General features: G+C 44.0%; 1 protein-coding gene across 9 annotated transcripts in view; it reads right to left on the bottom strand.

Moving 5' to 3' along the window:
• The window catches only part of AGRN (agrin), an 803356-nt gene that overhangs the window by 269944 nt on the left and 507313 nt on the right, over positions 1-26099 (bottom strand). For all 9 annotated transcript variants that reach the window (XM_068240729.1, XM_068240733.1, XM_068240730.1 and 6 more), the window contains one exon: positions 8970-9185. In XM_068240729.1, coding sequence (XP_068096830.1) covers positions 8970-9185 — 216 coding nt within the window. The remainder of the gene's footprint in view (positions 1-8969; positions 9186-26099) is intronic.

The raw sequence follows: 26099 nt of genomic DNA, 5'->3' as shown, positions 1-26099 counted from the left end.
AAAGGCAAATTCCCCGGGTATCCTTTTAATCCACTGCCTCAAAGGCCTTGTTCACATTAGGCAACGCAGATTGCCGTACATTGCACTGCTGATCCCATTCATTAGAGTGAATGGGATCTGCGCTGCACTTTGTTGAAATGCGCATATAGTCTGAACGTCAGAAGTGCTCTCTATGCACTTCTGATGTTCTTGCCTGTGTCACACCATACACGCTACCGAAATGTGCACGGCAGTGAATATTGGGCTTGATTACCTAAACCGTGGTAGCTGATATCATAGCCGCGCTAGCGGTTTCGCATTTTGTGTGCGTTTTCACGCGCAATTGCAAATAAAAATTTGCGCTTGCATGCAAAGACGCGCGTGAAAACCCTAAATGTGCCGTGATATGAGTTATCACGGTTTAGTGAATCAAGCCCCTAGTGTGAACAAGGCCTTTAACCACCCTAGCGTTCTGGACGAGCTGAGCTCGTCCAAGAAAAAGTTGCTGTTAGTGTTTAGGACGAGCTCAGCTCGTCCAGCGCTGTCCCCACTCACCGCTGTGCAGCACGTGATTTCAGCCGCCTCCTCTGTGCTGCTGCGGCTGCTGCGGGGCTCCCTCTCCCTCCTGCTGGGCTCTGATCGCTGTCCAAGGCTCCACAGGCTCCCCCGATCCTCCGGTCCCCGCTCCCCTCTTCTCTCCGCAAGCCTACGGAGATCCAGCAGCAGTCAGGGAAGATGGCGTAGCCCAGCCACTTCCTCTGACGTCGGCTCCTGCGCCCCCTAGTGTCCGTCGCGGCGACTGCATCATTGGATTACATAGGGAAACAAACTCTATGTAATCCAATCATGCTACTGTATTTCAAAAAGTTGTTTGCACAAACACAAACACCTGTCAGCTCTCAATAAAAGCCCTGAACAGTTACTGGCTCTCTCTCTTTCAGAGTCCTCAGCGTCCAGTGTTAGTCTGTTTTCAGCTATCATCTGTGATTTCTGTGCGATTTCTGTGCGATTACTGGTTTTTTCCAGCCTTAGCTTCGTTCATATTACTGTCAGATTGCGTATTGCTTTCCGTCTTTTTCAAGACGCTGTGATCCCTGTGCGTTTGCTTTTGCTGGTTTTTTTTTTTTTTTTTTGTCGCTGCTCGTGACCCCGTACCCTGCTTGGGGTCATGGCCTCGTCCTCCCGGAGGCGTGTGCGTGACGAGGAGTTGTTGGATGTCCTCGAGGCAAGCGACAGCGAAGACGAGCTCCTAGAGGAATCGACAGACAGCGAGGTTCCCGGTAACCTGTCTTCGGAGACGGAGACCAGTGATGAGGAAGCCGAGGAGCCAGTGACGGTCGCACGCACCTGGTGTGAGCTGGGGAGCCCCACTCAAGCTCCGCCACCCAGGTTCCCCTTCACAGGGGCACCCGGGCAGAAGATCGCGTGCGACGAGAGTCCGCTGTCCTTTCTGGAGCTCTTCCTGACTGATGACGTCATCCGCAAGATTGTTGAGGAGACGAATCGCTATGCAGCGCAACATCAGCAGGGATCTTCTCTACCCAGGTTCTCGCGGAGCAGGAAGTGGGAACCTGTGACCACCAACGACATCTGGGTGTCATCCTCCAGGGAGTTGTTGGTAAGCCGCTGCAGAAGTGGTACTGGACCACTAATAAGATCCTCAGTACGCCCTTCTTTGGATCTGTTATGTCCGAGCCACGGTATACCCTCATCATGAAGTATTTGCACTTCGGAAACAACGAGGAGTTTGATGAGGCCACCCATCCCGCACCCAAGCTGAAAAAAATTTGGGACATATACCAGATGATTGTTGCGAACTTCAAGGCTGTGTATGTTCCAGATCGCGACATCACGGTTGACGAAAGCCTCATGGCATATAAGGGGAGACTGAGCTGGGTGCAATTTATTGCCTCAAAAAGGGCACGCTTTGGGGTGAAGTCGTATATGCTCTGTGAGGCCAACTCCGGGTACATCTGGAACTCTGTAATTTACACGGGCAAAGGCACCAAATTTGCCCCTCAGTTCAGCCAGTTTGGGTGTGCCACCTCCTCTGTCCTAACCCTAATTGAGCCATTGCTGGATCAGGGGTACTGCCTGACGACAGACAATTTCTACAGCTCCCCTGAACTTTTTGATTACCTGGTCCAGCATAAAACCGATGCCTATGGTACCTTGAGGGCTAACCGTCGGAATCTGCCGCCGGCCTTTTCTGCCAGGAAGCTGAAAAAGGGGGAGGTCGTTGCCTGGCAGAAAGGCAAAATGATGGCTCTAAGGTGGAAGGACAAACGTGATGTCTGTGTCCTCAGCACTATTCATAATGCCGAGACTGTCCGCACCACCAACAGGAGTAAACAGGAGGTGGATAAACCCAAAGCCATACTGGATTACAATAACACTATGGGGGGTGTGGACAGGGCTGATGGAGCCATGACTTTCTATCCGGCTGTCCGCAAGCAGCAGCGGAAATATTATAAAAAAAATTTCCGCCACTTACTTGAGCAGTGTCTGTGGAATGGCTATGTGCTCTACAAGAAAAGCTGTGTAAGGCCTGTACCCCACCATGACTTTGTCTGGCAGCTGACGGAAGCAATCTGCACGAAGTACCCCCCACCAGAGTCAACATCTAGACCGGGGCGCAGGGCATCATATGTCGTGAATCCGGCACGGCTTTCAGGGAGACACTTTGTGGAGTACTTGCCACCGACCCCACAGAAAGCAAACCCTACAAGAAGGTGCGTTGTTTGCTGCAATAAGAAGGACAAGGATGGCAAAAAGATGCGGAAGGAGACCCACACTTACTGCCCAGATTGTGACGTGCCACTTTGCGCATTACCATGCTTCAAGATCTACCACACTAAAGAAGTGTTCTAAGGTACACTTGAACCCTGTATAATTTTGTTTCTGCCTTCATTTATTTATTTCTGCATTGATTTATTTATTTCTGCATTTTCTTTATATTTCTGCATTGAGGAAAAATGCAAGGTATTTCAGTTAGTTATTAATACATTTTATTTTCTTTTTGACAAGAATTAGTGTTTGACACTTTTATTATACTCAGAATGTATACTAAACTCTTGCTTGGCTCATTTTGGTAAGTTACAGGAAAAAAGGTGCTGAAAATTAAATGTACCGCTTTTTGCACAGAAATCCTTGGGAATCAGAACGCCGAGGTGGTTAATACTTTCAGCCACAGACCCTGAACAAGCATGCAGATCAGATTTTTCTGACTGAAGTCTGATTGGATTAGTTAGATGCTTGTTTCAGGTGTGTGATTCAGTGTGTGTGTGATTCAGACACTGCTGCAGTCAATAAGCTCAGAACTGCCAGGCAACTGGTTTTGTTTAAAAGGAAATAAATATGCCAGCCACCATATACCTCTCACTTCAGGTTCCCTTTAAATGGGCCTAAGGTTACCTTCAATGCGACAAAGATATAAAGCATACAGAAAACCTTTGGAAACCATCTGTCTAATTACGATTCTATAAATATTAATGATATATGCTTTCACAGACAAAACAATTCATGTAGGTTTCCAGACGTAACAGACGTGTGTTTAAATTGATCTGTAGAGAAACGATTGCACCCAGATTCCTTTGCCATGAAGCCTTGCAGGGATTCTGATCTCCAGGCTGCATACGTAACATTTCTCAGGCTTTTGCGCATTCACCAATTAATAAACACTTCCCATCGGAGGGAGGATGGTGTGTGGAGATAGCCTGGCTCCATTCACAGCAGTTACCTCCAGGCTGACTTCACATGCAGAAGGGAGAGGGCGGCGTGGAGCGCAGTGACAAGGCTCAGCAGCAAGAAAGAGAAAGGTCAAGTTAATTTACTTGGATAGAAATGGGACCAGTTATTGTTTACACAGCGCCTAACTCCTGGAATCAGTGTGCAGCCTGACAATTCAGCTCTATTAGCCTTGTTGAATGGCAGAGGGACTGTACAAAGATGCAGCAGGGTGCAGGGAAGGAAGGTCCAGCCCTGACCTCGCCATCTATGTAATCTCCTCTTGCCCTTTAACTGCCAGGGAAAAAAAAGCCTCAATAAGTAATTCATTGACTGGAAACAAAGGCGGAACACTGCATGAAGGCCAAGTTATTTGGTCATTTGGGCGCGCTGACAAGTCCAAATTAGCATATTGTTTATTACTCTGTCTACCAATTCATTTTCTAAGCTACCTACAGACATTGGAGGAAAGTCATTAAGAAGAAACGATTTATATGCCCACCAGGTTTTTAAGTGAAACTAAGGTTGGATTAATTGTTAAAGTGGACCTGAACTCAGAACTTCCTCTCTGCTGTAAAAGATAAGCAACAGCATAATAACCTTAAAAGAAAAACATTTATTTGTTACAGCTAATACAAATCCTGCAATAAATCTAGAGTGTGTCTACTTCTTGCTTTCATGAAAGCAGAACTAAAGTTAACATCCTGTGCTTACAAATTAGCTGCTCTAGGGAGGCCGCCAGCTGACACAGCTGAGAGCAAATTACAACTGTGATTTGTCACAGATGAGGGCAATTAGACAGGCTACACTGTCTAAATATAGAGGGTGCATTTCTCTAGGTTTACCTTCTGTCCTGTGCAAGAGTTCGGTTCCACTTTAAAGAGACAGACCAGCCTCTGTTGTGCAACACAATGCGTAAAGGACATGTGCAAGCCTGCCTGTGTCCAAAAAGTGAGGTTCACTGCCTCATCCGCTAACTACTGTGTCTCCTTCACTATTGTCTAAAACCCACTACCCTCTAGATTGTAAGCTTGCAAGGGCAGGGACCTCCTCCTATTGGTAGTGTTTCTTATTCTGCTGTCATTTATCATATGAACATACAGTACACCAGTATTGGTGATGTCTCAAACCACACATCAACTATGTATGTGTTTTTACTTGTATTGCTGGATGTCCTGATTGTACAGAGGCTTAAATGTCTCATGTATGTAGGTTCCCCACTATTTGTTTTGTACTATATACAGCACTACGGGAAGATGTTGGCGCTATATAACTAAAAATAATAATAATAACAGTCCATGGATTCACAAATAATTACTGTTTGAACATGAACGCCCAGAGTAGTGAGACCATCCCTTTTCCCCATCTCTGCCACTGCCACCAGCACATTGAATGCATGCATTATTGCAGATAGCGCATGCGTAGCCAATCATCATAGAGAATGTCATGAGGTCATGTGCTCCCTGCTACTCTGTGACAATGGCATGCAAGACACACAGGTCCCAATGTAAACAGATACTTATGGTTGAATTGGCAATAATTGGAGTGGATGTATTTTTGACTGCAGAACAATAAAGCTTTCAATTAAGCTATTTATCTGGCTAGGGATCTTTGAGGAAAAGAGTTAATTTTTCAAGTTATCTCTTCTACAGTTAACATCTGAGGTAAAAATAAACTGATAACAAAAACAACTGTATCTATCCTCAGTCTCCTAAAAATGACTTTTTTAGATATCCCACAGTTTTATTTTATTTAAATGTTATTTTATTTAAAATCTAGTTTTTAAGTTTTTTTTTTTTACTGTTTCAGGGTCTCTGGTCAATGATACATGCATTGAAGTATGCCAGGGCTAAAATCTATGAATTATTGACCTTTTCTATCTCTTTCCTGCTCTCAGAAGCCATTTACTGACAGGAAAGTGTTTTATGGCTGTAATTACTTATCAGTGAGGGTTATGCTATAGTCTGACCCAGTCTGACCCAGTCCCGACCTGGATAGAAACTGTCACTTGCATACTTGATACTTTCAGGCAAAGTAAAAAAAAAAAAAAAAAAAGAATATAGCCTAGTTATTTGTGTGCTTGGCACTATACATACACATGTCTATCTCATCATGTCAGATATCACCTTTTTCGTCCTCTAAAGAAATTGGAAGTGGAGTATTTCTTTACGGATCCCACTGGGTATGTTTTCCGTTCAGAAACAGAAATGTAGGATTGCATAGGAAACGGCCAGTTCTCTGTATATGTAATCCAGAAAAAAAGCTGCATGTTTTATACATCAGAAATGCAGAGTGTACGGTAAAAAGGTTAAGCCTTGTGTTATACATTTGCTCAGGGATATGCAAATAGCTAAGTACTGTACATTTTATCCAGCCCTGGAACAAGAAAAGAGCCTGACGGCCAAGCACTGCAGCTCTGAGGGCGATACTGCATGGGCAGTAAAGAATAAGACTGCACATTATAGTATATGTATGGTCAGGGAGTCATATAACAGTGAGGAAAGAGGCCGTTCATTATATGTCTCATTAGAGAGACGTAAAACAAGGGAGGGGAGAGGCAAGCTATAGCACATCTAATCATGGAGCTGTGTGGAAAGGCTAGATCAGGCATCTGATCCGACAACTATAGAGTATATTACTGCACACCAACAGGGACTTCTCCTGGCACAAATCCTGTCCCTGACTCTGTGCAAATCATCAATGGAGGAGGATAAAGAAATACAAAGGCTCCTGTGCAGCTCTACAACACACCATTCAGTGGAAACAACAGGGTGATAAAGGCCATGCAGGCTCCCGCCTAAGGCCGGGTCATTATAGAGATTTCCCCAGGGCGAGGGGAGGGAATTTATTTCATAAAACGCAAAAGTAATGGACACTGGTAGAAAACAATTGTACATTTGTGTTTCCGTTAGGCTTTCCTTCCACTAGGATTTCATTTTTACATGTGTATTTCTGCATGCAAACTTCCACATGGTTTTATGCAAATCTTTACACAAAATGTTGCCTGCATCTAGGGATGGCATGTTCAAAGACCAGCTCGCTGGCCCTCAAAGCTCTCTACAGTTGTTAATTCTATGCAGCCTAAAGGCCGGTGCTGCGGTCCCGCATGCAGGAGCCACCTTGTGTTGCTGCTCTGCCTCCACCTTTGCTCCCCTGAAGGTCATCAACCACCACTGTAGCAGTAGCAGCCACTGATAAGCAGCTGCCACTGTGCCAGCAGCAGTAACACCCACTAATTAGCAGCTGTCACTTAGATAACTGCACACGGTATATGGGTTATTTCCCATGGAAAAATTACATTTGCAAAATGTCAGGGCTCGTTTCCACTAGTGCGGAAACCGGGCTGAATTCTGAGAGTTTCCCCGCAGGGAAACCGCGCAGAAAAACTCTGCCATAGGAAACTATGGCGCCGCCGGCCAAATCGCTTACCTTAGCGATTCAGCCGACATTGCCGTCAGTTTCCATGTGGGAGGCTGCGAATCCCATAGCCGTGCAATGCACGGCTTTTGGGATTCGTCCGTGTTCCCACTGACCAGGAAGTGCCACCGCACGTATCGCAGCGGCACGTATCGCAGCCGATGTTGCTACTTCGGCCCCCTAGCACTCTCAAGAACAGCGATATGGCCCTTGGCCTAAAAAGTTTGGACCCCCCTGGTCTAGGGTATCCACAATCATTAACATTGAAATGAATGCTATGTCCAGAAAAACGCAATGCTTTTGGGCTTTCGAAAATTCAGATTTAGGGTTCTTTCATCAGTAGTGTTGCAGAATAATTCTGCAAGTCAAGTAACTGCCCATACCTATGGGGCTGTTCACATCTCAGAACTACTGCGCCTGCGCAGCGCGCCGCCGATCACATGGCGATGATTTACAGCGGCGGTTCGCGCAGGCGCGGGGAGCCCCGGGACGGCGGCGGATAGGTCGGCGTGGGACAGTCGGCAGCAAGGGGCTGGAGAAAGCCCAAGGTGAGTAATGCTCATTTTTTTATTTTTGGCTGATAACTCCTTTAAATGTATGAAATTAAAATCTCATAATCAAGAAACTATATGTATCAAGGGACTATGTACGGCTGTAGACATCTACCAATGACCATGTCGTATGCAGAAAATAACCACTGCCTAATGGTGGCCACAAGCGATCCAATTTGCTGGATGATCGTTTACAAATGATTCTTCATGTAAACGAATTGAAATGATAATTTGTGACCACTAATGGACAAAAATCTCCCAACCAATCCGATCAGAATGATGGGATCGTTCGGAAATCGATCGATTCAATTTCATTAAAATGATCGGATTAGTTAGGAAACTTTTTTCCATTAGAGGTTACAGATTATCATTTACGATTGTTCATACGAAGAATTGTTGTAAACGATCGTTCAGCAAATTGTATCATTAGTGGCCACCTTTAGTGAGGGGGGAGGAGGCTGATAATTCTGAAATAAATGAATATACTAAAGAAATGGGTACAAACCTGATTAAACAGTTATCAGTATGAGGCAATATATCACAGTACTGACCCCACTAGTCCTAGAACTTGTTCTAGTTGTATTTACAAATGTTTTGAAATAAATCAGTTTAATGAATGCCTAACTGGGTTAGATCTGCGTGAAGATGGAAAGTTTTTCAGGTCTGAAATAGTCAGCCATAAAACAAATAACCTAACTAATGTCATTGGGGGGGAGCACAAGACTCTCTACAGCTCAAGCAACACGCGTCCATTATATCTTTTAAATAACAACAAAAGCAAGAGGGATATGGAGACTGACATATTTATTTCCGTTTAGGCAATACTAGTTGCCCGACTATCCTGCTGATCCTCTGCCTCTAATACTTTTAGCCAAAGACCCTGAACAAGCATTCAGCAGATCAGGTGTTTCTGGCATTAGTGAACGATCAGACAAGATTAGCTTCGAGCTTGTGTCTGGTGTGATTCAGACACTACAGCAGCCAAATAGATCAGCAAGGCTGCCAGGAAACTGGAATTGTTTAAAATGTTATAAATATGGCAGCATCCATATCCCTCTCACTTCAGTTGTCCTTTAAATCCCGGGTTGTCCTTTACAATGCCGAGAAAAGTCATGTGGATTATAGCTTCTAAATGCAGAACTTGATTTGATTTTTAATTGCAGCAATTACCGTACATCACAAGTGTTCCATGATAATTCATTTCACAATAGTAAAAAAGGAGAGGGCTTGTAAAAAAAATAAAAAATACAATTAAATGTAATTCCTGAAGACTTAGGAGGAATGTAGAGGACTTACCACAAGGGCCTTTGCTTATGACTTTAATTCTGCGTTGCTGGTTACACTGGGCTCGCTCTAATTCACACTCATTACTGTAGGTGGAGTAGTCAGAGCCACAGACAGGAGCCACCACAGATGGGCAGGCAGCTTTCTTGCACACACAAGTTGCTTGAGATGGGTCTGTACTGCTCTTCTCACAGACGGCACTGAAACCACAGAGCATTCCCCGACACACTGGAGAAAGAGAGGAACAGCATCAATATAAAAGCTCGAGAAAAAGGGAAGATACCACTCATCTCCAACCATTTACTGATGTAAAAGAGAAACGTCACCATTACTGTAGTTATGCATTTATATAGTGCTGACATTTTACTTGACTCTTTATAGACTACACATTGACGCGAATGGCCCGCACGGGAATCGAAAACGTTCTGCGTTCATTCGCAATCTGTTTCTTTTTCCCAGATTTTAAAATCGGCTGGCTTACTGTTATTAGTTTCAAAAGTTTTTATTTGGCATTCCCAAGGAATTGTGAATAGATTACACACATGTACAGTAAATGACAGATACAAAATGATTTGATCCTATATAGGGATCAATATCAGTCGACGTAATATACAAAATAATCAGGACAGAATAACTAACATTTTCAACTAATATTCACGTCCAGTGTAGTTCTCAACATTTATGGAATATATGAAATTCCATGAGGCCCTAAGGAGAATATGCTAAAAGTAGTCATATATTTTGAAATACATTGTGCGCTAAACCCGCATTAGCACTATAGTCGACCCAGGGGGTCCGTATTTTCGTAAAAGATGGAAATCTATCATTTTTGATCACTAGAAATCTCTCACATAGCATCAGTGGCCTACTGCTTTTATAACACAAAAAGCAAATTTCCAATTACAAAGTATTTTTGCCACAATATGGAAAATAGTGAAAAACTATTTATAGACTGTTTACAAATTCCAATATGCCAGCTCGTATACACAGTGGACAGAGGCTGACAACTTGTAAGTTTGAAAGTGGTATTAAACTTTGGTTCTAAAGCAGTATAAAGTAATTAATATCATTTGCAGGCATATTTACACTTTCAAGTTTAAAGGATAAATGATCAGATTGTCTTGTAATTAACTAATTGATGTGCAAACAAAGCAATGAACTTTTCTGACACCTCCTGAATACAGCAGAAACTTTTCTGCATCTTTCACACAGCTTAGTACACCTTAACACAATCAGATCATTGTGGTAAGGCAACAGCAACCTCATTAACTAGCTCCTGAATGAAGTGAAACCTGTGAGTATTAACCCTTCCAGTAACCTGGATTCAAATCCTATGTTTTTAACTATGCTGTGTATAATGCATGATTAGACCATAGATGAAATTTGAGTTTCATCCCACTGAAACGTTTCTGCAAATTTGATGTAAAATTACAAGATCCCTTGTATAGCAACGATACTGTACATGTGAAATCATCATCATTATTATTATTTTTAGCTAAAGAAAAGTCGCACCTTAATGTATTAAAATACACAATTAAAAAGGAAGCGTACGGTTTAATTATTACAGAACAGTTTTCAGAGGGCATTTTGGGTACATAATAAATGAGAACAGATAAGATGTGCTAATAGCCCTTTCAGCAACATATACACACACTTATCGCACTAAGCAAAGAGTAATGTGCTAAGAGCACTAAGCCCTGACAGCTAATCATCTTGGATTCCTCTGAAGTGACACCTCACTGGCTGCTATGGGTTTCCTCCATTTGCATACCATCATTGGCCTTTGCACTGTCTTATTAAGAAAATCTTAATTGCATATTACAGAGCATATAGATGGAAGGAAATGTTATCAATTTGTGAAAGATATTTTTAGCAATCAACAGGTCCCGATGACAGCAGAAAAGTGAAGACGTGTATGTGTGCCTATACTTTACATACGTATGCGCACACATATACAGGCCTATATATTTGCACACTTATCTGTATCCATGTGTCCAGTTCAATCAGCACTAATTGACAGCCTGCAGAGAGTCAGGATTTTGGGGGCAGTAGGTCATCCTATACGAGTCATTAGTCCATTCTGCCGCAGGGCTCTGTTGCCTCTAATTAACTATGGCACTGTGTAATAAGAAAAGCTGATGTACTGATGTCTGTAGTTAGGAAGTCTTAATATAGATCCGTTTTCACACCAGCATCGCCAGTTTCACTGTAAGCAGATAGGGGTAATTCTGCTTTTGTACACTGTCAGGATAAAGATGCTGCTTGAGTTTGTGTGAAATTGCAAGATGTGTACAGAAGAAATATGGTGTTTACCAGAGTTCAAGCGATGTGACATCCATCGGCATTGTCCATTTAAAGATGTCAATAAAGTCTTAAAGGATATTGAAGTATTGATCTGGTTTATCAACTGGTCAAAGGTCAGCAGACAAGCTGTGAAGCTGGCCATAGCTAACTCATGAAGGATAGGCATATGTGATAAGAATGCCAGTGTCTATCTGCTTGCGGTAAATCAGATGGCTCTGGCACAAAGCTTTCTTACTGGTTGCGAGTGCTATATGTAATGATCTGCTCAGCTGGATGCACTGGCAGACAGCTGTTTGACCATTCCTCTAGTCTGTGGGCTGCAGGTCTCTGCAAGAGAGACCTGTCTTTCCATTACAAGTTTCTGGTCTGTTCTGCTGCTGAGGAATTTGCATACACTCATTATGCAAATCCCCTACCTGCCTCCTTTGATGACTGGCAGTATAAAGAGCTATGTTTCCCAGAGTCCTTTGCTGGTCATAAGGATTTCTTCCTGTGAAACACTCCTGGAGGAGTGTCAGCCTTGCTCATTGTTTGAAGGTAGCTTAGAGTAATTCCTGGGACTGCACTAGGCAGGTTTCCCTAGTGCAGTTAGGATTGCTTATCTGTTTTGTTTGTCTGTTGCGATTGTCCTGTCCCAGCGGTGGTCGACAGGAGATCGTTCTGATCTTTGTTCTTGGAGTATAGCTGGAGCAGCGGTTGCTACCAGCTATCTCATCTGTTCTGTCTTCCTGGATCGCACTCGCCTTGCGCTAGTGCTGTGGATCTTTCTGGTCTGCTACTCTCTTGCTGTACTTGGATCGCACTCGCCTTGCGCTAGTGCTGTGGATCCTTCTGTTCTGTCTTCCTGGATCGCACTAGCCTCTTGCGCTAGTGCTGTGGATCCTATCTCTCACTTATTCCTGTTTCCGTGTATTTGTCTTGTCTACTACGAACGCTTGCTGGAGGCTCGGTGAGGTAACCTTTAAGCAAGCGCTCGCGTCCTCTGTTTCATGTTTGTCTGTCGGTGGTTAGTTAGGCGTGCTTGTCTCTGTTGTGCTTATCACGCGGAGACCGTGCATAAACGCGTGCACTGTTGCGAATGAGTGCGGTGTTCGCGTTTAGCTAGCGTTTGTTATTTTCCTTGTCTCCTCACTGTATTATTTGCTGTGCCTTTGCTACTCTCGTGCTCTGCCTTGCTGTAGCCTTGTGTCACGTCTGGCGATCGCACTTCTCGCGATCGCGTTCCTATTTTGTGTCTGCTTTTGTGTGTGCACTATCGCGGGTTGGCGACTGGATTGGTGCACACACATACAATCTGTCTCTGTGCTCATCCTCAATCGCTTCTCTTGCGATTGCGTTTCTTCCCTTCGTGCAATTCCTGTCTGGCGTCTGTGGTAGGGCAGAGGATCTGTTCCTCTGCACTCCACAGCTCCACCTGCTGACAGGAATTTCCCTCTACAGGTGCATTGCACCTTTTGCTGGGTTCCCGCAAATTATACGCTTGTGGAGGATTTCCGCAGTGTCAGCGCACGTCTTGTGCGCTGATCACGGAGAGAATTCCACAATCGTAACACTATACCTGGTCGAGCTGAACACAGCCATTCTTGGGCTATCTCAATGCTGAAGCAGCAGCTGGCAAGATTACACAGAAGTCCCGTAGTCTTGGCCACACCCCGTTGCTGAACAGTTTTGGTGGAGACTTCCAGGCATCTTGGTGTTGGAAATTTTGGCACTGGCCTTCTTATTTAGTAGAATATTTGGAGGGTTGCCGTTGCTGCTTGGGCACTGTTGTAAGTTTAGAGAAGGGGCAGTGGGGGGTGGAAGGAAAGATTGCTAAAATATGGAGGATGAACAGTGTCTTATGCTATGGGAGCTGGGCTGTGGGGGTTGCATGAGTATTTTACACTGGATGGGTTATATTGGGGAGGGGTCAGCTAAGAGCAAGAAGGGGTATAGCATTTTATATTGTAGGGGTTATGGCTTAAATCACACCTGGAGAAGCATGTGACATGATGATATAAACATACTCCCATTCTGTTTTCCAGTACAGGGAAAGTTGAAAAACTAGGGTTGTTATTTATGCAAACTAACTTGTCCAACACCTTATCAGAAAGTAGTCTTTTCCAAGAAAGTAAATGATAAAAAAGTGAATAGAAGCTCGGTATTATGTGGCAGAAAGACAAAATATAAGGTTTTAGTGCTGGGAAGTTCAAAGGGTCATTACTTATATTTGTTTTTCAGCTCATCAAGGCAGATTTCTCACAGCTGTGGTTTAGAATGCAGTCTGAAAATGAAGCACTTAAACAGAAACTAAAAATAAGAGACTCCCTTCTGTTTAATTTACCTTTAACAGAACACATGCAAATAATCATCTCACAAGATTATTCTATAATAACAATAGGGCTCCAGTCATGCCAGTCAGGGTGCACTGCGCATGCGCGGCCCAGCCATGTGCGCACCCCCATCATGCTCCCATCACCAGGAGTGTTCTGCGTCTGCGCAGATAGTACTGTGCACGCTCAGAAAGCTCCTCTTGGCGGGAGCGAGATATGGGTGCGCAGCCAGGCCATCCATGCGCAGTGCACTCTGACTGGCGTGACTGGAGCCCCAATACTGGCTGAGATTGTAGGCAAACGGAGTAGCCAGGGGATAACAGCGAGAGAGACAATGGTGTACATGGAGCTGGAGGAAACCCCAGGTAAGTATCAATTATTTTTATTTATTCATTTCAGGTACTATTTAAGCACTTTACAATTGAAACAGTACTGCAAAGTTGGTGAAAAATACTATCAAAATTACTTTGAGTATTTTATTGCTTGCTGGTGGTTTAAAAGGCATTTTTGACAAGTTTGAAAATATCACTTAGGAGAAAACTCAGGAGAAAAGGTTAATTGCATATGGGCCCTTGTGTCTAGTAATGGACATCATTGGTGGATGCGCCCAAAACCATCTCTGGCCACACATGGTCTTCATCCAACCTCCAATCAACAGCTTCATGATATGTATGGACAAATCCTGGGCTGAGTAGAGCTATTTTTATCTTTGTAAGATCTCTCTGCAGCAAGACTGATTCATTCTTCCTCTTCTCACTAAAGATGGGGAAGGAGTAGTATAATAGTCCTCCTACACCTTTAGTTCCCTGGCAAAGCACAATATAGCGATGGGTATCATAATAAAATCTTTTCTTTTGTTCAGCAAAGTGTGTCCTTTACAAAAGAAGCTCTTCAGCATCAGTCTGTGGTACCAGCCGTGTGACTCCTCATAAAACGTCCCCTGATTGGTCACTGAGATGAGTTTTGCAAACTGTTATTAATCATAGAATCCCAGTTCCCTAGTCTCTCTCACTCTCCCAAGATCAGACATCCCAGAGGTTGTGCGCCTCACAGCTCCCAATCTCTAGGTTAACAAGATGTGGCTTGCTTTCATCACGTCAAGAAGGAGGCTTATTAAGGCAGGCACTTGTTAGACTGGATCTCAATCAGCTTCAGAGCGGTGTCTATGAATGAGTGATCATCAAAACTAGATGAGCTGGAGACACAAGTGTTTCTTGCGTACTGGAAAGTGCTGATGATCCTTCATTGCTCTATCCACAGTGTGCAGCTTGGAGAGAGATGATGATGCTAGCGGAGATACAAATGGCAGTGTCATCAAAGTGCCCACAAGTAGTACTACAAGGTGATGCTGCAGCTGCGAATTAACAAGCTCCAATCGAGAGCTGCTAATACAGAGCGCACAGTCAAGTTTGTATCCTGCAGGCAGAATATAGGAATGATCATGCTGAATCATTATTTCTGTTTGTTTCCTGCTAACATCTTAAAGTGGTCTTTTCACCAAAGTTAAGTAATGTCAGCAAGTCTATGGGCTGAAGATAGATTGTAATATAGCTCGTCTTTCGCTGAGAAAAGGGAATAAAGTACAATTATTATCTATCCTAAATAAATAAGATAAGTTACTTTAAACGGGACCTAGTTGTGTTCTGGAAGACATGTTATCGCTTCTACAGAACAACTAAGGCCCCATTCACACTTGCGGTTCGAGTCCGCAAGTGTCCGGGGGCCGCAAAGAGACCGTACGGGTCTCTGCGGTGGCCACAAGTTGCCACCAGTTGCAGATTCGGAATGTATCAGTTCCGGCTACAGTAAAGTAGCCGGAACTAGATACATTGCAGTGCCAGAAAGGCACCGCAAGCATGGGGGATACCGGTGTGTAGTCCGGGCCCCCCAAGTGGCATAGGACCGGTGCTGGAAGCATCCGGTCCTATTGCCAGTGTGATGAGAAACATCCGTTTCTCATTGCACAGCCTGGCCGCATGTTTGGGTCAGGATCTGGCCCGGGTGCGTGGGCCGGATGACCGGACCCGAAAAATAGCGCATGTTGGAAAAGTGTCCAGAGTCCGGATCCGATCCGGCTCCGTTCTGTACGGAACGTATGCATGTGAACGTCCGCATAGACTTTGCATTGCTATGCGGAACGTACGTTCCGTTTGTACAGTATACGGTCCAGATCCGATCAGGCGGATCCGGACAGCGAACGCTAATGTGAACCAGGCCTTAAGTGGATCCAAAATAAACTTTTACTTGTTGCATAAATGTGTTCCTTTCATATAGTTTATAGGGCATTGCTCAAGCCAAATACTTTTTATTTTAATACTAATTCCCTATAAAGTAAACAAGCCTTGCCCACAGATTCTTCGATGCCTTGGCACTCTCAGACCCATGTAGCAAGGGCTTATGGGAGCTCAGTCTGGGCAGGAGGAGGAGGTGTTAGTAGCCAGAGATTTCAGAGGCAGAGGGAAGGAGGGTGCAGGAGAGGGGAGTGAAGTTTTCACAGGCTGAGGGCTGGAGATGCACAGCAGCTTTGCCTGTGTGTAATGGCCCATACTCACGGGCGAGAAATGTGGCCTGTCGCCAGCACACGTGAGCGTGTGGGCGACAGGCCGGCGACAGCTTCTCGCCAGGTCCCTCCGCGTACACACGCGGAAGAGGGACCAGCGGCAAGGCGGAAGCTGTCGCTGACGTTCCTCCTCCCCCCGCCGGAAGCTCCATGTACCTACATGGAGGTTGCTGTCGCTAGTCCGCGTACTCACGCGGACTAGCGACAGTTGCGGCGGGGGGGCAGCGGCGACTGTCGCCATGCGATTGAAAGTTTCAATCGCATGGCGACATGAGCGGCGGGCGACAGTTCGGGGTGCGCGCGTGTGCGGGCGACAGTTCGGGGTGCGCGCGTGTGCGACGGCCCATACTCACGGGCGACCTGTCGCCGCAACACGCGCGCGCCGCGTGTTGAGGCGACAAAAGTCCCTCGTGAGTATGGGCCATAATGATCACAAACAGAACATAGCTGCTCTCATTGTATCACAGGGAGAAATAATCATAAACTGTTGAAGCTGTTTGCAACTAGATTTGCTGTGTAAACTATCTAAACTTTAGATAAGATATATAGACAAGTTACTTGTTATAGTTAGTTTTTCATCTCGGATTCGCTTTAAAGTGGTAAAGGAGATACCCAGATGCTTATAATTACAGTAAATCCCCTTACTAGTGCTTGGTACACACCATACAATTTTCTGGCAGCTTTACCTGCCAGATCAAATATTTCCAACATGTCTGATCTGAATTTTAACTTTTTTTATTGTTTTCCCGATTTAAATTCCATAGAAATAAACAGAAATCGATCAGAAAACGATTGGAAAATCGATTGAAATTCTGATTGGACACGTTGGAAATAATTGATCTGGCAGGTAAATTTGCTAGAAAATTGTATGATGTGTACCTAGCACAAGGCCGTTCACACAAACATCTACAGGTCAGTTAACGGCCACGGTGATTGCCGCATAAGCGCTGTCAATGCAACTCAATGGACATCTGTTGGAACAACTGGTTACCGTTATTAACGCAAACAATGTGCTTGATCTCATTGTTTCCCATCGATTTGCTACATCCTGGGTGCTTCCTGCTGCGTCCTGGATTGGTTACTGCGTGCCTGGTAGAATTCCTGTTAGAGGTTTTGTTTTTTTTAAGTTAAATTAGATATTACCGTAATCATTTCACATTTGCCACACTGCCCCCTTTCTTTCCCTGCTACAAATGACTTTGGATGCAGTAGAGGTGTGTGTACAGAGCATGGAGCAGCAGTGTGTGCACAGAGCATGGAGCAGCTCTGGGGAACTTAACAGAGTCCGGGATGAGCACAGCCCTGTGCCCTGCTGTGTGAATGCTTCACTTTTACCCTTCATTGTCCTCATTATTACCGGTATCCAAACTGCTCCTGAGAAAAGCTTTACGGTTAGAAAACCTTACGGTATCTACCTCTGTAATATCACTAACTCAGTAAAAGGTAGAACTTTTACAGCGTTGCGATCAAAAATATCGGGTATAGTGGAGTTCCTTCCCTCTACAACAGTAAAAGTTATAGATGATGGTTTCTTCTTGGAATAATCTCAAAGCACTCAGTTTGGATTTTTATATAAATTTGTATTTTTCAAAAAGCAATATATTTACAGCGGAAAAATATGAATCTTCAAGATGATCAAAGTTCACAGTTCCATGAAATAACTTTATCATGCAGATAATGAATTGTAGATCTAAGGTTGGTTAATGTTGCCTATTTCTGTGTATCTCTAGTAGTTGCTGAGAGAAAACATTCAAAAATAAGGCTCATAAAAAAATGCTAACTTTCAATGCTTAATGGCCTTAGCTAAATATTCAATGCTAAGAATGCTAAGAATCACCAGAATATAATATCAATAAGGCATACCTCTCCTCAATTATGTAGAAGGTCTCACCCCAAGGTAGCTGTTGTCGAGATGTGTAAAACCTGCCCATCCTACCTCCCTTTTTACACCCAATTTTCAAAATGGCTGAAAAATCGGAATTTCCCACTGACGTATTTTTCATATCTTGGAATGTTTTGTGCGTCATTCAACGTATCTTATTTACAAAGTCTGACATTTAACTAATGAGGGTGATATCTTAATTATTTGGGTACATACGCAGGTAGACATCTTGACTACGTTATGACCTCCCGATAAGAGAAATGTCATGAGACACTGGGTCTCCAGAATTAAAAACATCTCCCATATCTATGTTCCATGCTTTATTTACTTATTATGACATCTGTGTCTTAATTGGCCTGAGGTATGCCCATTTCTTTCTGAAATGCTGTCGGCCATCTTGACCCACCAAAATACATAGGCCTGTAACCAACAGTATTCAGACTTACGGTACATGAATACTTATTTAAACACTATACTATCCTTAAAGAGTAATGAAATATTGTATATACTGATCAGCAATCTAAATAATTTCATTCTATAATTTTTTTTTATGTAGAAATCATTAATTTTATAACTCATAAAAGATTACAAAAAAACACCAGATGGCAGTGTACTATTATGCATTAAACTTATAATTAAAAATGCTTTATCTGAACCCCTCCTTCCCTGCAGCCTTAATCTCACCAGCTAGCTTCCATTGGTGGGTAAATTCCCACCTCACTACGGTTTATGCCTTATCTTCAGACACAGGCATGAAAACCTTAGCCTTCCTACATGAGCATAAGCAACTCCCCCCCACTGAAAGATTTCGATACATGCAGATCTCACACTTTGTTAAATCCCACCTCTCCCTCACAGATTCTCCTTTAACTAGAACCCCATTTGAGCATATCTGCGCTACAGACCCACTTTCACCTGGCATTGTCTCAACCATATATAAGGCATTATCCCATGCACAACCCAAGCACAAGCCCAAATATATAGTTGACTGGGAGAAAGATTTAGATATCTCGATCGATCCTGAAGACTTGTCTGACATTTGGACTAATATCCCCAAAATTTCTATCAATGCCGACCTAGTCGAAGTTAACTACAAGCTACTTTTCAGATGGTACTTGGTTCCTTCCCGTTTGGCCAAGTTTAAAAGCAATACATCCCCAAACTGCTTCAGAGGCTGTAACACTCCTGGAACCCGTGTCCATATTTGGTGGAAATGTACTAAAGTCCGCCGACTCTGGCTAAGAGTGTGTACTTGGGCCTCCTCGCTAGTCAACCAACCAATACCTAGGAACCCAGTCCATACTTTACTGGGCCTCCCTTACCCAAACCTTACTAAACCGCAAAATACGTTAGTAAATCATATCTTCACAGCAACTAAACTGACGATCGCCGCAGCTTGGAACTCTAGTCTCCTCTCCTTCGACTTGGTGAAGAACAGATTAAGCCCCATCCTCTTCTTTGAGAAATTGCGTGCGAGACTAGAAGACAACATGACTAAATTCAACAAAATCTGGTCTTCCTTCATGGAATACCTACTGGGGGCTGATTATAGCGCTAGGATTGGCGCGGTTTGACACCCTGGAGCCACCCTGGCCCTCACTGCCCAGGCTGATTTGCTACAGCTGACTCTCTCCTCGTCCCATACTCTACCTCACTTCTCTTTCTATCCTCACGTCTTTCTTTCCTCTCTCCCCCCTTTCCTCCTTTACTTACTTATTGTTAGACAGGCCCTCCAGATATCTATCCCTGCCTCCACTGGGAGACAGGTAGCATTAGCTAACCACACTATCAGAACAAAATAGGCTCATGCCCAGCCAAAATTTTGGTTCCATGAATGGGCAAGAGACATTTTGTCGCAATTATAGCCACCATGACTAATCTTTACATAATACAACGAAGGCAATGCCCTAAACTACCACAACCCTTTGGTTGCTTTATATATGCCAGTCGACAATACCACTGATACTTGATTATGTTTATCCCTATTACTCCTGTTATGACTGTTATTGATGTTAAAGCCTGTACATGACTGTAAACTTTCCTACAGCCTAACCAAATGCCAATGTCTATATAGTCTGTGCAGACTTATGTTAATGTTTTATCTTATAAAATCTAATAAAAACGATTGAAATAAAAAATGCTTTATCTGTCTGATATTTTATAAAAGTCACAATGACCTACCATAACCATAACATAATGTCTGCTGTCGTCACTAATTTCAACATAAGATATTGTTCCCAAAACAAAGAAAAACATGGCAACCTTGGTCTGTCTAGAATTGCTATCTAAGTCTCCATAAAAGTAAAAACAAATATATTTTGAGCATTTTACTATTTTGCACTTGTTTAAGGATTACCGTATATACTCGCAAGCAAGCCGAATTTTTGACGCCCCAAAAGTGGGCCAAAAGTTGGGGGGTCGGCTTGCTTGCGAGTCATGGGTGGGTGGATAGGTGCTGTCCCTCCCCGCTCCCCCCGCGGCCACCGCTGCTATTACCTTAGGCGGCGCCGCTGCCTCTATCCCCGTCCTCCTCCGGTAACTCATTCACAGCAGCGCGCCCCCCGCTGCTGTGATGACGCAGGAAACCATAGAGAGCGGTTCCCATAGTAACGGCATCGCGCTACAGGAAGCCGCTCTCTATGGTTTCCTTGTCATCACAGCAGCGAGAGGCGCGCTGCTGTGAATGAGTTACCGCCCGGAGGAGGACGGGGATAGAGGAAGCGGCGCCGCCTAAGGTAATAGCAGCGGCGGCCGCGGGGGGAGCGGGGAGGGACAGCACCTACCCACCCACCCATACTGGGGCACTATGCTAGCTATATGGGGCACTATGCTAGCTATAATGGGGCACTATACTAGCTATAATGGGGCACTATACTAGCTATAATGGGGCACTATACTAGCTATACTGGGGGCACTATACTAGCTATAATGGGACACTATACTAGCTATACTGGGGGCACTATACTAGCTATACTGGGGGCACTATACTAGCTATACTGGGGGCACTATACTAGCTATACTGGGGGCACTATACTAGCTATACTGGGGGCACTATACTAGCTATACTGGGGGCACTATACTAGCTATAATGGGGCACTATACTAGCTATAATGGGGCACTATACTGAGCACTATACTAGCTAAACTGGGGCACTTCACTAGCTATACTGAGCACTATACTAGCTATACTGAGCACTATACTAGCTATACTGAGCACTATACTAGCTATACTGAGCACTATACTAGCTATACTGGGGCATTTTACTAGCTATACTGACCACTACCTACCTATACTGAGCACTATACTAGCTAAACTGGGGCACTTCACAGGCTATAATGAGCACTATACTAGCTATACAGAGCACTATACTAGCTATACTGAGCACTATACTAGCTATACTGAGCACTATACTAGCTATACTGAGCACTATACTAGCTATACTGGGGCATTTTACTTGCTATACTGAGCACTACCTACCTATACTGGGCACTATACTAGCTATACTGGGACATACTGGGGGGATCACGCGGCCAGCATTTCCTACCCCCGGCTTACATGAGGGTCAATCATTTTTTCCTGTTTTTTGGGATAAAAGTGGGGGGGTCGGCTTACATGCGGGTCGGCTTGCTTGCGAGTATATACGGTAACTCTATCTGGCATATAACTGACACTAATTCTTGAAATGTATACATATCAGGCTTATTTGAATCATCATAGTTAACTAAAAAATAATATAGAAGACAGGGTTTCAGTGTGGTTATAACCGAAATCTGACAATCGATCTCGTTGCAGTAGGTCGGTCGGTCGGATGGTTGTAAAATTGCATTATGTGTGCCAAGCATGATGTCCTACCATATTATTATACACTATTGTGCGTAGCGACCTTTCAGGAATCCCCCCTTTGAAAATCCTTGGTTTGCCCCTGAAGCAGATAATTTATTGCTAACACTAATTCCACCTGAATTTAGGAATACATATCATCAGATGAAGAAAATCATGCTAACAGAAGGTTAACAGTCTGCTTTAGTGCTCCTACTTTTCGATATATTTTTTGTGCAGACTAGACTTACTGTATACTGTTTTATTATTATTATTATTATTACAAGCTATTATTAACTAAATATTATAATACTTTTGGTTAGAGTGGAAAGGGGAATATTTGTCATGAATTATTGTTGGTTTAGGTTCCAGTTGGGAGAGATTATTACTCAAGGAAGCGATGTGACATCTCTGATAAAAGGTACAGACAGCTAAAAAAAAACCACAAGAGTGGGAAAATGTTAGAAAACCTGAGGGGTTATTGCTGGCCCATTTACACTACATGCAATTTAGATTTTGATGCGATTTTACACGGAATTCCGATTTTGGATGCAATTAAAAAAGTCCTGTATGCTGCGTTATTTCAGCATTTTTCTTCTTGTGTTGTTAGCATCCAGCGAAAATCGGAATCGCCAATCAGTATCGTACTGAGATTTGTAGTGTAAAAAAAGAAGCCTTTGTCCTAAGGTTTCCCTGAACTTTTTTTTTTTTTTAAGTTTCAGACCTAACTTTCTCCCCTCCCCCCACACATGAAGACCTTTAAAAAAAATGATATTGAATGTAAATGTGCTTATGCACTCACTTTGCATCATATGCAGACTAAATAGTAAAAAACATTGTGTTCCCATGCTGGACCTGTGAGGTCTTTATACTCTGCTGCCAAGTAGTCACAGCTCTCATGCAGAAAGTAGACATCTGCCCTACCTTTCCCACAGCAGCTGCAGAAGTGCCACAACTTTCTCATCTCAGGTGTAATTTCTATGTGTTCCTTACGTCCCTGCACAGCCTGATGTCCCTCCGGAATGTTCCAGCAGGTCATACTACTCGCAATAATCAACCATGTGGGGCCTTCTTACAGTTATTACAATGCTGTAATCTGCTAGATAAAATCAATGGTGTGCTTAAACACTTAAGGCCCATACACACGTCGGATTTTTGCGAACGACCCGTCGTTTGAACGTTCCGTCGTTCGCACGTCAAATCCGGCGTGTGTACAGACTATCGTTCGGGTGATCACCCGAACGATAGTCTGTACACACGCCGGATTTGACGTGCGAACGACGGAACGTTCAAACGACGGGTCGTTCGCAAAAATCCGACGTGTGTATGGGCCTTAAAGAGACACTGAAGCGAGACTAAATCTCGCTTCAGGTCTTATATATAGCAGGGGCACGTGTGCCCCTGCTAAAACGCCGCTATCCCGCGGCTTAACGGGGGTCCCTTCACCCCCAACCCACCCCCCGCAAAAGTTGGTCGGAAAATGGTCGCTCGTATTCTTCTTCCTGGAGGCAGGGCTAACGGCTGCAGCCCTGCCTCCAGTCGCGTCTATCAGACGCGCATCGCCGCCTCTCCCCCGCCCCTCTCAGTGAAGGAAGACTGAGAGGGGCGGGGGAGAGGCGGAGATACGCGTCTGACAGACGCGCATGGGGCAGGGCTGCGGCGGTTAGCCCTGCCCCAACCAGGAAGTGCTCCCCCGCTGCACGGAGGGGGTTTGGGGGGACAGGGACCCCCGTTAAGCCGCGCTATAGCGGCGTTTTAGCAGGGGCACGCATGCCCCTGCTAGCTATGAGGTCTGAAGCGAGATCTATTCTCGCTTCAGACTCTCTTTAAGCCACCAAAAGACAGTCAAGCAGCAACATGGTCATGCCTACGCAGAACATTAAAAGCTGTATGAGTGCAGAGTGCACCATAAAAGGCAAATTATATTACATCAACAGCATAGCTCAACCTACTACAGGGAAATCATTTAGTCGCTACCCATCTGGGATTTAAAGAAGGAATTCAAAGGAGTTAATGTGAAAACTTCAAGTTGTCAGAGAGGTCTAGTTTTCCTGTGGTTCTCCACACCTTTCTGCTTCATTTTTTGGTACTTGCGAATGGAACAGTCCCATGCACGAAATTCTCTTTATATCTGAATGGTAACCACTGACTTCATGGCCAGTTCTGATTATTTTGGAACCCCTCCTAAAATATCCCCTATGTAGACATGCTCTCTCCAGGCACTGGCACTGTACCATATATTTGTTTCCACTTTGTGCCCCCAATACAAATGTGCCCATTATTTGCTTCTATTTACAACTGCCTCATATAACAAGTGCAACCATAATTCCACCATATAACAAGTTCAGCCATAATCACCCCCTAAAAGATGTGCAGCATTAATGTTCACTATGTAACAAGTGCATCCATAATGATCTCCCACAACAAATTCAGCCATGTCACCTATAAAACAAATGCAGCCAGTATGATCCCATACAACTAGTGTAGTTATAATGTCCATCATATAACAAAATCAGCCATAAAGGCCCTGATACAACACGTCCAACCATCATGTCCCCCATAGCACAGTGAACACATTATTCACCAAATAACAAGTGCCTCCCATCTTCATACTTACCTGCAACTTTGACAGGCCTCTCTAGCAATGTACTTTCATCTCTGCCCCTTGTGATAAGCATTGGGTTAATGGGATGGACTTCACAAGAGCCTGCCAACTTAATGAATTAGCCTGATGAGGTCCCTCCTCCTGCTTTTTTCAGCTGTACGCAATATCCTAGTGTCAGAAAACCTGCTTGGATAACAGTTCTGTAGAAATCTGAGGAAATCAAGTACCAATGAGACTGCAGCTGGGTCCCCCAAAACCGAGGCATCTGGTCTCTGCAAGAAGATCCTGCATAACTGAAGTGACTGGGACCACTACAAAAAAAAAGTCCTAGACTTTCATAACTAACCCGAGTCCCCTCTCTCTCATCTTTCTCTGCATTAGCAAAAAACAGTGGTGGCGTAGCAATAGGGGATGCAGAGGTAGCAACAGCACCAGGGCCCCTGGACCAGAGGGACCCAGTAGGGGCCTTCCTTTAACTTCTTTGTTAGCTCTTTATTGGTGCCAAGCTGGTTATGATAACCTCTATATGTGCATTGGTTGGTTGTATCTATTAATAGACTGTTCTCCCCAGCCTACACCTCTCTGACATTGCAGCTGTGCTTGGCAGGTTTTAGTGCTCCATATCAATTGTTATGTATAGAGCGCTTGGAGGGGCTCAATGCAAAACTCACACGAGGGCCCAGAGTTGCTAAGCTATGTTGCTGGCAGAAACCATGTAATGAACACTTGCCAGTGGGGTAATGCCCAGCTGTTCCAGAGCTCGCAATACCACATTTTTTGCTAAATGGCAAATTTTACATCTTAACTTTCACTTGGAGTACATAGGCCAAATAATAATAATAATAATAATAATAATAAAATAACGGGGTATTGTTGCAGACAGGCAGTGTTTAGCATGCACATTGCCCTTTCTATAAGGTCCCAAGATTACTCAGTTCCAGCCGCTGGTAAAAACAGTGCGCTTTCTCCACTGCCAAGAAAATATATGCCCAATTCTATAGCACATCGAAAATATTACAATAAAGTTTAAATAAACTTTGTGAGCTGAAGTTTACTTTTTGGACCATCATCCTCATAAGTTATGTATTAGCTTCCCTCCCCACTGAACCTGTAACTGCAAACCTGAAATCACAAGTTTGCTAGCTGCAGCCTCTGGCTCTGACACTATCGCTCCGCTGAATCTAAAGAAAGTTAATTTATTCCATTTCAGAAACTGGCAACAAATTAGGCTGCTAGTGCTTAACAACGGTGATACATTGTGCCTGTAAAGTAGAAGCTCCCAACGCAAGGAACATCAGAGACAAACAGCTCACAGAATGAACCCATTACCCCAACATCTTGCATCTGCTGCGGCATTGCCATGCTAATTATCGGCAACTCATTCGCTAGGCAAGTGGCCCATATTAAGGCGTCCTGGGCTTGTTACAGAACTGAGTGATCTAATGTGAGGCACAGGCACATTAACATGTCAGTGTGTAAGTGAACATCTTCTCCGCTCCCACAGGCAAGCTGCTAACAAAATGGAACTTCAGGTGTTTTTACATGAAGTTACACAAAAGGATCTGAAAGCAGTAAACTGCCTGAGAGTACTACACAGCAGAGAGAAGTCAGGGAAAGGAGTTATTGCAGATCTTGCAAATACATTCCTGAAGTCTGGTGG

The sequence above is a fragment of the Hyperolius riggenbachi genome, chromosome 6 (assembly GCF_040937935.1).
Source record: "Hyperolius riggenbachi isolate aHypRig1 chromosome 6, aHypRig1.pri, whole genome shotgun sequence".
Taxonomy (NCBI): domain Eukaryota; kingdom Metazoa; phylum Chordata; class Amphibia; order Anura; family Hyperoliidae; genus Hyperolius; species Hyperolius riggenbachi.
Note: the sequence above shows the minus strand (reverse complement) of the source record. Positions and strands in the feature narration are given on the sequence as shown.